Below are 12,635 nucleotides of genomic sequence, written 5' to 3'. Positions count from 1 at the left end.
TGTCTGATTCAATTCTTTCAGGGGTGCCGTGTCGCCATAAAATTTGCTTTTCAAGGCCCAAGATAGTGTTCCGGGCAGTGGCATGGGTCACGGGGTATGTTTCCATCCATCCGGTAGTTGCTTCCACCATTGTAAGCACATGCTGCTTCCCGTGGCGGGTTCGTGGTAGTGTGATATAATCAACCTGCCAGGCTTCCCCGTATTGATATTTCAGCCATCGTCCTCTATACCAAAAAGGCTTCAGCCGCTTAGCTTGTTTGATTATGGCACATGTTTCACATTCATGGATAACCTGTGCAATGGCATCAATAGTCAAGTCCACCCCTCGATCACGAGCCCATTTGTATGTTGCATCCCTTCCTAAATGTCCTGATGTGTCATGGGCCCATCGAGCTATAAATAGCTCACCCTTATGTTCCCAATCCAGATCCACCTGAGCCACTTCAATTCTAGCAGCTTGGTCCACCCGCTCATTGTTTCGATGTTCTTCAGTGGCACGACTCTTGGGTATGTGAGCATCTATATGACGTACTTTTACAACCAGGTTCTCTACCCGAGCAGCAATATCTTGCCATAATTCAGCAGCCCAGATGGGCTTACCTCTGCGCTGCCAGTTGCTCTGCTTCCATTGCTGTAGCCACCCCCACAGGGCATTTGCCACCATCCATGAGTCCGTATAGAGATAAAGTACTGGCCATTTCCCTCGTTCAGCAATATCTAAAGCCAGCTGAATGGCTTTCACCTCTGCAAACTGACTTGATTCACCTTGTCCTTCAGCAGTTTCTGCAACTTGTCGCGTAGGACTCCACACAGCAGCTTTCCACCTTCGATGTTTTCCCACAATACGACAGGATCCATCTGTAAACAGGGCATATTGCTTCTCAGTCTCTGATAATTCATTATACAGAGGGGCCTCTTCAGCACGAGTCACCTCCTCTGGTGACAGTCCGAAGTTTCGGCCCTCTGGCCAGTCCATGATCACTTCCAGGATTCCCGGGCGGTCGGGGTTTCCCATCCGAGCTCGTTGCGTTATCAGTGCAACCCACTTACTCCATGTAGCATCAGTTGCGTGATGCGTAGAGGGGATCTTCCCTTTGAACATCCAGCCCAGCACAGGCAATCGAGGGGCCAAAAGGAGCTGTGCTTCAGTACCAACTACTTCCGAAGCAGCTCGAATTCCTTCATATGCTGCTAATATTTCTTTTTCAGTTGGAGTGTAACGGGCTTCAGATCCCCTATATCCCCGGCTCCAAAACCCTAGAGGCCGACCTCGAGTCTCCCCAGGTGCTTTCTGCCAGAGCCTCCAGGTGGGGCCGTTATCCCCGGCTGAGGTGTAAAGTACATTTTTCACATCTTGTCCTGTCCGGACTGGCCCAAGCGCTACTGCACGAACTATCTCCTGTTTAATTTGTTCAAAGGCTTGCTGCTGTTCAGGGCCCCATTCAAAGTCGTTCTTCTTCCGGGTCACTCGATAGAGAGGGCTTACGATCAGACTATAACTTGGAATATGCATTCTCCAGAAACCCACAACACCTAAGAAAGCTTGTGTTTCCTTTTTGTTAGTTGGTGGAGACATGGCTGTTATTTTATTGATCACATCCATTGGGATATGACGACGCCCATCCTGCCATTTTATTCCTAAAAACTGAATTTCCTGTGCAGGCCCTTTGACCTTACTTTGTTTTATAGCAAAACCAGCTTTCAGGAGAATCTGGATTATTCTTCTCCCCTTCTCAAACACTTCCTCCGCTGTGTTGCCCCACACAATGATGTCATCAATATACTGCAGGTGTTCAGGAGCTTCGCCTTGTTCCAGTGCACTCTGTATCAGCCCATGACAAATGGTAGGACTATGTTTCCACCCCTGGGGCAGTCGATTCCAGGTGTACTGGATACCCCTCCATGTGAAAGCAAACTGTGGCCTGCACTCTGCTGCCAGAGGGATCGAGAAAAACGCATTGGCGATATCTATTGTTGCATACCATTTGGCAGCCTTTGACTCCAGTTCATACTGAAGTTCTAGCATGTCTGGTACGGCAGCACTCAGCGGCGGTGTGACTTCGTTCAGGCCTCGATAGTCCACTGTTAACCGCCACTCTCCGTTAGATTTTTGCACGGGCCATATGGGACTATTAAAGGGTGAATGAGTCTTACTGATCACTCCTTGACTTTCCAGTTGACGGATCAAGTTGTGGATGGGAACCAGGGAGTCTCGATTGGTGCGATATTGTCGCCGATGCACTGTCATGGTAGCAATTGGCACCTGCTGTTCTTTAACTTGCAGCAACCCCACCACAGAAGGATCCTCTGAGAGACCAGGCAAGCTAGACAGCTGTTTAATTTCCTCCGTATTCAAAGCAGCTATACCAAAAGCCCATCGATACCCTTTTGGGTCTCTGAAGTACCCTCTCCTGAGATAGTCTGTGCCAAGGATGCATGGAGCCTCTGGACCAGTCACAACAGGGTGCTTTTGCCACTCATTCCCAGTTAGGCTTACTTCAGCCTCCAACACAGACAGTTCTTGGGATCCCCCTGTCACTCCAGAAATACAGATGGATTCCGCCCCCTTGTAATCTGATGGAATTAGAGTACACTGTGCACCGGTGTCCACTAGAGCTTTATACTCCTGTGGGGCTGATGTGCCAGGCCATCGAATCCACACAGTCCAGTAAACTCGGTTGTCCCTTTCCTCCGCCTGGCCGAAGGCAGGGCCCCTCTACTCCTGGTCTGAGTCTTCATTACTTGGTTTTTGTACGTGCATAACAGAAGTCCCTTCATCAGGATCAAAAGTACCGTCAGCCCTTCTACTTTGTCCAACAGACACTGGAGCAGTCATTTTTCTGGACGGATGCTTTTTAGCTGTTGTTTTTCCTTGCAATTCCTGCACCCGAGCTTCTAGTCTCCAGGTAGGTTGACCATCCCACTTCCTCATGTCCTCCCCCTGGTCACGCAGGAAGAACCACAGGGTTGCACGTGGTGTGCGCCAGCGGTACCCTTTCGCCTGAACAGGGAAAAGTTGACTCTTAATAGCCGAGGCTCTGGTTGGAGTGGATGAGGAAAACCTACCCTTCTCAGCTTGCTCAAACATGTTTTGAGTCAGTCTGTGTCTGTCCACAGCCGAGACACAAGCACACATGGAGGGAGCAAGGTTATCTTCGTATTCTCGGAGTTGCCTGGCCAGTTCATCTATAGTTGGTGCCTCAATGTCTGTCCAGTTCATTATCGCCAGGGTGTGGGTGTAAGACGTTGCTGCATTCCGTACAAACTTGCGCCACATGGACCGTGTGCATTGGATTTCATCCGGGTCTTTGCATGCGTGGTCATTATAGATTACCTCCAACACGGCTAATTCCCTTAGATACTGGATGCCCCCCTCGATGTTGGTCCATTTCCTTCGAGAGTTCGCAAGTTCTTCCTTGAAGGGATACCTGTCCTTCACACTTGATAGGAGTCGCTGCCAAAGACTGAGGACTCCTGCCTTTTTTCCAATACCTTTGTCAATGGCCTTGTCCTTAGCAAGCGATCCCAGCTGCCGGGCTTCTTTACCCTCCAATTCCTGACTACTGGCCCCAATATCCCAGCATCGAAGTAACCAGCTGAGAATTAGCTCACCTGGTTGACGGCTGAAATCTTTTCGCATGTCTCGTAGCTCACTTAGGGATAGGGAGCGGGTGGTTTCCGTTTCATTGATTATCTCAGTATCTTCGTCCTGTTCCTGTGGCTGCTCTGCTGCAGAAGAGGCTGCCTCTTCTGATTCTTTTTCCCTCTTAGGAGAAGCTTCTTCATCCCTTACTAAACGAGCTGATTTCCGCTTCCACTGTTTCTTTTTAGTTATAGGGGCGACGGATACAGTGCCTGATTTATTTCCCCTCTCTTCTCCCTGAGGGTGCTGCATAGTATCAAGCAGTGTTTGGTAGATGCTGGCGAGGGCCCAGCACAGCGCGGTAAGTTGTGCCTCTCTGGAGTAGCCATGGCATTTTTTTTTTCAAACATTCTACCACTTCATCAGGATCCTGTAATTGTTCAGGGGTGAAAGTCCAGATCATTGGAGGTGAGAAGTTCTCTAGATACCTGCCCATATTCCTAAATTGCTTGTTGACCTTAGAGAAAACTGAAGCAATATGTCTAAGGAATATCAATAGAAGTATTTTAACTGCCCAAGGATGTTCAAGGTACTGAGAGGTCATTGTCATGAGGGAGACAACATCACAGAAGAAGGAAGCAAGGGTGCTGTTCTGTATTTCCTCCAAAAAAAAAACTCTCAGAAGAAGGAGTATAATTGTTAAGTATCTCCACGAGATGGTACCCAAAATACAGTAATGGCTTCAGCCCAGAGACCAAACACCAGATTATCCAGCTCAAGGTCAGCGTTTTGAAAACAAATCTTCCAGGCAAAATGTCACTAATTACTGCAGAGCAGAGCATACTGAAAAAGCGCAGGCCAATCTTTAACAGATATAGCAAAAAGAAGATCATGGTGCAAATTAAACAGACTAATGTTGACCTATAACTTTTAAAGGATAGAAGTTCTGTTGAATCTGTTATTATCTCAAACCCTTCGAGCCCCACGTTGGGCGCCAAAAAGGACTGTCGTGGTTTAAGCCCAGCTGGCAACTAAGCACCACACAGCCGCTCACTCACTCCCCCCAGGTGGGGTGGGGGAGAGAACCAGAAGAGTAAAAGTGAGAAAACTCGTGGGCTGAGATAAAAACAGTTTAATAGGTAGAGCAAAAGAACACTGCGCGGAGAAGCAAAGCGAAAGAAGGAATTAATTCACCACTTCCCGTCGGCAGGCAGGTGTTCAGCTATCTGCAGGGAAGCAGGGCTCTATCACGCGTAGCGGTTGCTCGGGAAGACAAACGCCATTACTCCGAATGTCCCCCCCTTTCTTCTTCCTCCCCCGGCTTTATATACTGAGCATGATGTCATATGGTATGGAATATCCCTTTGGTCAGTTGGGGTCAGCTGTCCCGGCTGTGTTCCCTCCCAACTTCCCGTGCACCCCCAGCCCACTCACTGGTGGGGTGGGGTGAGGAGCAGAAAAGGCCTTGGTGCTGTGTGAGCCCTGCTCAACAGTAACTAAAACATTCCTGCTTTATCAACATTGTTTCCAGCCCAAATCCAAAACACAGCCCCATACAATCCAAAACACAGCCCCATACTAGCTGCTATGAAGAAAGTTAACCCCATCCCAGCCAAAACCAGCACAGCCTGCAACTGCACTATTTGGAAGGCAGGTACAAGTAGAGCAATGAGGATGCGCTGGAGCTTGGCAGTGAGGTGGCCTTGGCGTAGAAACAGCAGAAGCTGCTGCCAGCATGGACATTGAAAGCCATGGGTCACTGCAGGGAAGCAGGCTAGCCCAGGGAGCCTGCATAGCTGCTAAATGTGGATGCCCGGATGGAAAGGCAGGAAGCCCCAGCTCTGGTGTCAAAAGACTGTTTGGGACAGGACGTAAAACATGGTGTGGTGAAGTGGCAGATGAGCAGAAGCAGCGCCCTGGACATCAGCTGGGGTGTGGCTGTGGTGTTGTGGTGATAAGGATGGGGCCGGAGCCTTGAACTTCTCCCTGTCCTCTGCTGCAGCAGGGCCTGAAAGTGTCATAGACGCTGTGTGCGCAGATGTACGGGCACTTCCCATCTGGGTGGTTGCTTCAGCTTATTAGGTGTGGACTTGCTGGGTGCAAATGTCTGGACGTCCTCCTGTGGAGCTGCTGCAAAGGGTTGGTTCTCGTATGCAGAAGCAGCTCCCACCGCAGGCTGGATATCTGGGCTTCTGCTCAGGTGACCTTCCTTAAAATCCGGGTCCAGCAGGGATGCAGCTGGTGCTCTGTTTTTTACACCAGCACTTGGCTGGCCCAAATCACAGCTGTTGGAAACAAACTAGAAGATTGATTTCTCTGAACACACAATGAAGCGCTAGCCCTTTTCTAGCTACCAAAGCACCCTAGTCCTTTCCGTATGTGATTTAAATACCTGATACGGTTCAATATAAAAGTTAGGAAGAGAAGAATGGGTCTTTGGACAGAGTGGTACTTTGCTTGCAGTAAGGGTGTGAAGGTGCTGTGCTGTACAGCGTGACACCAGCACAGCCACGCTGAAGGCAAAAGAGGACGCCCTGTAAAACAGGGACAGACGTGGCTCTGCTCCCTCTTTCAGGTACCCATGGTGTAACCCTGCAGACAGCTCGTGGAAAGAGCCCCTTGGAGCACCTCCTGCCTCGCAGACCTCAGAGCAGGCGCTGGCTGAAACACGTGCAAGTTGCCTGTTGTGTGTGTAATGCCCATTAAAATTCCTTGTTACGACTCTCTCCCGGTGCGTGGGCACTGCAGCTGCAGTTCACTGATGTTGGACCTTCCTTTCGAGGGAAGGTGCAGGGCAGGAGCAAGGCGGAGAGCTGGAAGCCAGCGGTGAGGTGTGTCCAGGAGGTGAAATGGGACATCGCGGGTGCGCAGCCGCTCGGCTCCTGGGAGTCTCTGCAGGTGTTGTTGAGCAGCAACCTCGTCAGGTGAGGTCGGGAAGGGTGTGGGGTGGGACTCCGGACAAAACTGGGGCTATAAATGAGAAACTGGGAGCTTTGACCTTGGGAACTGCACTGTGGCTGAGTGGAGGTGAGGGAGGGTGGGAGCCGTGCGAAAGTGCTTGGGGTTTTTGTGTGTGCTGATGATTTTGTCTGTTCCTGACAGCTGGGTGCAGAGCTTTGGTCCCGACGGCCTCGCCGCCCTGCCGGATGTCTTAAAAAAGGTCCAGGAGGAGAAAGACGCTGCAGGATGAGGAGTTGATCAAGTGGGCATCATCGCTGAGTGCCTGCCATAGCTTCTGGAAAGCCACAGGGCTCGTTGCTGCTCCGTGCTCTCCCTGGCTTTCCTGGCACAGCCCCACAGACGTGGAGCTCTGCGTCCGTTTCTGTTTCCAGGGTTCTTAATCTTCCTGTCTCTTTCACCTCCCCATGATTGTTCTCCCTGTGTGTTCAGCGGGGTGGCCGTCCTGGTCCCAGGGTGCAAGGAGAATGGCTGGTGACCACATCAGTGGTGCACACCACAACACTGTGGTGAGGCTGGGGAAGAGCCTCAGGTCCCTGGTGACTGCAGACGATTTTCCTATGCAGGATTCTTACTGTGTTTGTATATGGTGTGGTTATGTGAGGAGGGAAAGAAATACCAGTTCAGTGTGGTACAGCCAGGGAGGGAGGGAAAAGGAACGAGGAGCAGGGCAGGTTGCTCGTGTGGGGAGGAGGCAGTGGTTTGTTTGGGGGCTTAAAGATCTCTTCTGAGATGGAGATGGGGCTGTGTGTGCTTGGGATTGAGCTGAGGGATTCCTGTGAGTAGGGGGGGCAATTGATAGCAGTGTGAATCTTGGCTGTATTGGAATTCAGTCTGGTGGTTTCCTGCATCAACAACCTTTTCTGCTGTCTTTTGGAGGTAAGAGCCAACTAAGGTGGAATCTCGGTGTGACTGTTGGTGCTGAAGTTCTCATCGTAGCCTAGTCGGAGAGCTCTGGAGGAGAGAGGGGAGGTGTCTTGTTCCAAAAATTTGTCAGCTCACTGATTTGCTTCCTCACAGTTTATACGGTACCCGAGGCAGACAAGAGACCATCTGATGCCTCAAGGCTTTTATGCATGACCAGGTAAAAAGCCTTGTCCCGTGTCCGGAGATGACTTCACACAGCCACAGCTCCGGCCGCATGATGTCTGCCCAGATATCTCAGGACAGTTGCTGGAATGGGGAGGGAAAATGGTGGTGGAAGTTTCCTGCTCTCTGGTAAATCCTTGTTATCGTCACATTGCTTGCTTTGCTTTTTCCCCTACTGTACATTTCCTGGTACCACCACCATCATACGCTTTTTCTGGGACTTTTAGAATACTTTCCTTCTGTTTGTCCAGGCCTGTGAGACTTCAGCTGCTCCGCCCTCTTCCGTGGCTTAGTCTACTCCTCTCTGATCATGCCTCTTAAGTTACCTATGAGGGCTTGATGTGCTTCCGTATTTTTTCCTCTTTGTCATTCTCTGTATCTGTGGGTTTTTCTATTTTTATTATTTTACACTCCTGTGCAGTGAACACCTGTTTCCCCTTACCTGTGAATGAGCTGGGGCACTTTCTTGTCCCTGTCTGGGCTCTTCCGCGCTCTCCTTTGGTAAAGGGAGAGTCTCTGCCTCCTCCCAAGGCCACATGCTCCTTTGGTGGCTCCTGGAGTCTTAAGTTTCACCAAAAGCCTTTCTCTTGCTGGCAGCGTGTGGTTTGAGACGCATCTCTCCCTTTCTTGTCACTCCTCTGTCCCATCAGACAGAAGGGTAACGTAGATGTTTGGACAAGGTTTTGGAGCAAGTGTTTTCTCATGGTCATTCCTCAGAGCACACTCAGTCACGAGGCATTCCCATCGCCCTCTTCTTCAGAGCTGGCCTGGTCTCAGACGTTGAGTGCAACTTTCTTTTCTCCTTAGTTTGGGAGCAAAACACCGCTGGGTACAAAAGAGAGGATGCTGCTCCTGGCAAGAGCTGTTGCTATCAAAGTCCCTTGCGTGATGACAGATGCTGCGAAGGGTCTGTGTACCCCCTGAGTCCTGCCTCAACCCGTGTACATGGTGGTAGAAGTCCTGTCTTTTGCTGCGCTTGAGCTTTCGACTCTTAGTGGCCTCTCAGTAGAGTCTCTCTTCTGAGTCTCACTCTTCGTTTTACAACGGGTCTGCACTTGCACACTCCTGGGCTGGCTTGTGGGGTAGCTGCCGATCCTCTCTCACTGCAGCTGTGAACAGGTGCTGGAGGCTTTTACTGGAAGAGCAGAAATGGATGGAGTGGAGCGATTCAAGCCCGTCTTGGGTGGCCTGGAGAGTGGAACCTCGGTGGTGCTGAAGGTACATATTCCCTCAGGTTTTTGTGGACGTGGCACTTGGAATCTAACGCAGGAGCTGGAGAGCTTGAAGCGGGATGAATTTGGTGTGGATGCCTTTGGCTTTACTGCTTTTTTTTCTGCTGTGGCTTTGCGTGTTGTCCTCTGACCTCCTAGTAAGTCCTGAACCACTGACTTCCAGTCCACGCTCAGAAGGTTTCTCTTTTGTGTGTGTGGTTGGTTGTTTCTTTCAGGTGGCCTGTATGCAGCTGAGCAATGCCATGATCTGTCCTGCTGGTGAACTTGACTTGGGAGTTCAGATTCGTACTGAGCTGATGCATTCAGGACTTCATCACATCCCCAAGGTAAGGAGCTGCCATCTTTCCTGTCTCCCCATGGAGTGTGATGGCCCCACAACAGCAGCACAGCTGTTTTCAGTGGGAAAACCCCAGAAATGCTGTGTTTCTAGCGGACGCAAAGCAAGGCTGGTCTTGTCAGATCTGCTGCTGCGATGAGACATGCTATGTTGCGGGTGTTTCAATATCCTTCTGGCTGCCCACGCTTGCAGGGACTTTCAGCTCTGAGCATGGGTTTTTGTTAAATAGCAATAGTGCTTTTTACTGGAAACCCGTGACGGTGATCTCTGTCTGTGAATGTGCAGTTTGCCCTCCCTTCTGGGTCTGTTTCTAGCCTCAGCTATGTGATTACGTGCTCTTCCTAGGGCGTTATTCAAACCTGTGGGCATATTCTCAATATACCTGATCCAGATCATGTTACTTAAAGGTTCACTGTGAACCCTGAAACCCTGTCGTCTTAGAATCATAGAATCATAGACTAGTTTGGATTGGAAGGGACCTTTAAAGGTCGTCTAGTCCAACCCCGCCTTGCAGTGAGCAGGGACATCTTCAACTAGATCAGGTTGCTCAGAGCTCCGTCCAACCTGACCTTGAATGTTTCCAGGGATGGGGCATCTACCACCTCTCTGGGCAACCTGTGCCAGTGCTTCACCACCCTCATGGTAAAAAATTTCTTCCTTGTATCTACCCTCTTTTGGTTTAAAACCATTACCCCTGGTCCTATGCAACAGGCCCTACTAAAAAGTCTGTCCCCAACTTTCTTGTAAGCCCCCTTTAAGTACTGAAAGGCTGCAATCGGGTCTCCCCAGAGCCTTCTCTTCCCCAGGCTGAACAATCCCAACTCTCTCAGCCTGCCCTCATAGGAGAGGTGTTCCGTCCCTCTGATCCTTTTCATGGCCCTCCTCTGGACCCGCTCCAACAGGTCCATGTCTTTCCTGTCTTCCAGCAATGCACTTCAGAGGCCTTAGCCTGTGGCTCGGTTGATACTTTCTCAATATTGCAACGCCATCAGTTTTCATTGGGTGTTTTTCGGTGTGCTTACGGCATTGACAGGAGCTGTGAACACTGGAGAAAGAAGAGCTGAAACTGCAATTGGATATATGTGAAGAACAGTGTGGGGAAGACTCTGAAGACCCGTGGATTTGTTTAAATGAGACTCGTACGCAAATGCGATATCCTTTAGCTATATGCTGGGCTGTGGATGAGCGTGGGAAAACTGACCTTCCTAGAAGTTTTCTCAGCTCAGCCGCCGCTCTACCAGAACAGGAAACGTGCACATATCCAAGCCCTTCATGCTACTAGGCAGGCATAGGATTGCATGTGGGTTCAGACAGAGATTTCCATGGAGTCCTCCGGTCTTTAGGGAAGGGGTGTGTGGTGGGGTTGGGGCAGCGTGGTTACCCCTTAAGCCAGGTGAACCCAGACATCTTGCTGTTCTTGGGCTGTAGTTGTTATGAAATTTTGCATGCTGGGTTGTCTGACTCTGCCTAAAGAATAAGGGAGCGGGTAAGGGTAAGGCTGGTGCTGCACCCTGCAAGAGAGGTTGGTCTGCTTCTGGAGCTTGTGAGCATCAGGAGGAGGCAGAGCTGGCCCCCAGTGATTTGCTACTGCGTGGGCCACAGCTTGCCGGGTGTTTTCTGTGTTTAGACTGGCCTTTTAGGCAAGCTGTGGCTTGCCTTCTGGGCAGCACGATGCAGGTGACGTTTCTGTGCAGCGTATTCAGCTTTTTGGAGGTGGCCCCCAGAGGGCACGTGAAACAACGGCTGCTTTACAGGAATATCATTTTGGAGTATTTTCATTCGTCCCCTTTGGTGTGTGAATCTGGGGAGAACAGCAGTCTCTGCAATGGACCTTTCCCCCTGCACAGAGAAATGCCATCCCACGGCCGTAGCGTGGGATGTGCCACAGCTGCAGCTCTTTGTGGTTGTGGGCGTAGACTGACCCTGTTCCGGAGGGTGACCGGCTAACTAGTCACCAGTTCCCAAAGACATGCCATCCTCAGACTGTACTAACCAAACACCAGGACGCATGTCTCATCTCGGTCTGGAAGGTGAAGGAGGCAGCTGGTGGTTCAGGCGTGGCTTTGGGATGGGGTGGGCAAGAGTAAAGAAGTGAGAAAAGAGCATCCTGCTGCCCTGCTAACTACGGGGCACTCCTTGTGATGCGAGACTCGGACTGAAACCTTGTCACCCCTGCCCCCAGAAGTGGCACCTGCACTCTTTCCATTCCATGGTCAGTTCTGAAACAGGTCTGTCCAGCTCCCTTAGGAAAAGGCTCCTTGGCTGGCACCTCCACTTGGGGAGAGGAACTGCCCCTCAAGTCCAACTCCTGCCTAGGGCTGCCTCCGCCTTCTGCTGAGACACCCGGAGTGTCCCTTGGAGAAGCTGTACATGTCTGCGGTGGGGACATCTGTCCAGTAGAGCTCCCCAGCAGAGGGTCCCCTTCCATCCCATGGTGATCTGGGAAGCCAAGTCACCAAAGGCAAGGCTTGCTTTAGTCTTGCTTGCAGGTCTGGAGCTTAGACAGCTCTCCAACCTCATTGTTCCAGTATCATCCCTCTCTCCGCATCTGCCCTCTTGATGCAGCTAAGGATGTCATTCTCCAGTCTGAGGAGCCAAAAAGGGCCGACCCCAACTGTCCTCCCTCCTCTGCCAGGCCCAGCCTTGGAAACCAGCTGGTCGTGTCAAGGAGCTCTATCAAAGGGTGGGAAGTTTAGACAAGGAGCATGGGGAGGCATGTCCCTAGTTCTGGGGGAGGGGTCTGAGACAGCATTCCCAGAAAAAGTCACGGACATCCCTCCACACACCCTTCCCTCCCTGCATCCCTGACTAGTCAGGCAGCCCCAGCTCTGGCTGGGCTCCTCTGGCTCCAGCTGTGTTCTGCCCCTCGCCTTTCACCTTGGGGCGGAATGGGTGGGGAAGCCGCCGTGCATCCCAGAGCCTTCCTTCAGCCCTTGGATGAGGAAATTTCCCCTCTCACCCCTCCTTCCTTGCTGGAGAGCCCTCAGCCATCTCTGCTCCTCGGGGCTCAGGGTGACAGGGCTAGCCCGTGGTGGGAAGGCAGGGAGATCTGTTGGCCATTGCGGGGACGCCGCAGCTGAGGTGGTGTTTGTCCTGGCCTCTGGAGGGATTTCTGCCCGAAGTTTTGAGAGCAGCAACAGGGACAGCCACATCTGAGCGAGTCACCCGTGGTGCCTGTTGTGCTCCCGGAGCAGGGAACGTCCCACAGCCCAATCTCTGGGTCCCAGCACCCCAAGAGCCTGCCCCCCCGCCCCAGCCCTCCATACACAGGGAGTGCCTGGGGACCCCTCAGCTCCCACAGCGGTGGTGTGGTGCAATGGGACAGTGCAGCCTGGCCGTGCCCTGGGGGACCGCGGCTGCAGGACTGGGGCCGCGCTGGCCTGGGGCTCCTGGGGGCACTGGGCCCCTGTGGGCCAGTGTCACAGGCTTTCCCCCA

The 12,635-nt window shown here is 51.7% G+C and overlaps 1 protein-coding gene across 1 annotated transcript in view; it reads left to right on the top strand.

The window, feature by feature from the left end:
• The window catches only part of LOC132317894 (maestro heat-like repeat-containing protein family member 2B), a 51,605-nt gene extending 42,020 nt beyond the window's left edge, over positions 1-9,585 (top strand). The window contains exons 30-33 of the mRNA XM_059823400.1: positions 6,332-6,507; positions 8,740-8,848; positions 9,078-9,188; positions 9,514-9,585. Coding sequence (XP_059679383.1) covers positions 6,332-6,507; positions 8,740-8,848; positions 9,078-9,188; positions 9,514-9,585 — 468 coding nt within the window. The remainder of the gene's footprint in view (positions 1-6,331; positions 6,508-8,739; positions 8,849-9,077; positions 9,189-9,513) is intronic.
• The last annotated feature ends 3,050 nt before the right edge of the window (positions 9,586-12,635 follow it).

This window comes from Gavia stellata, chromosome 12, assembly GCF_030936135.1.
Source record: "Gavia stellata isolate bGavSte3 chromosome 12, bGavSte3.hap2, whole genome shotgun sequence".
Classification (NCBI taxonomy): domain Eukaryota; kingdom Metazoa; phylum Chordata; class Aves; order Gaviiformes; family Gaviidae; genus Gavia; species Gavia stellata.
This window is presented reverse-complemented; position numbering and strand designations above follow the sequence as displayed.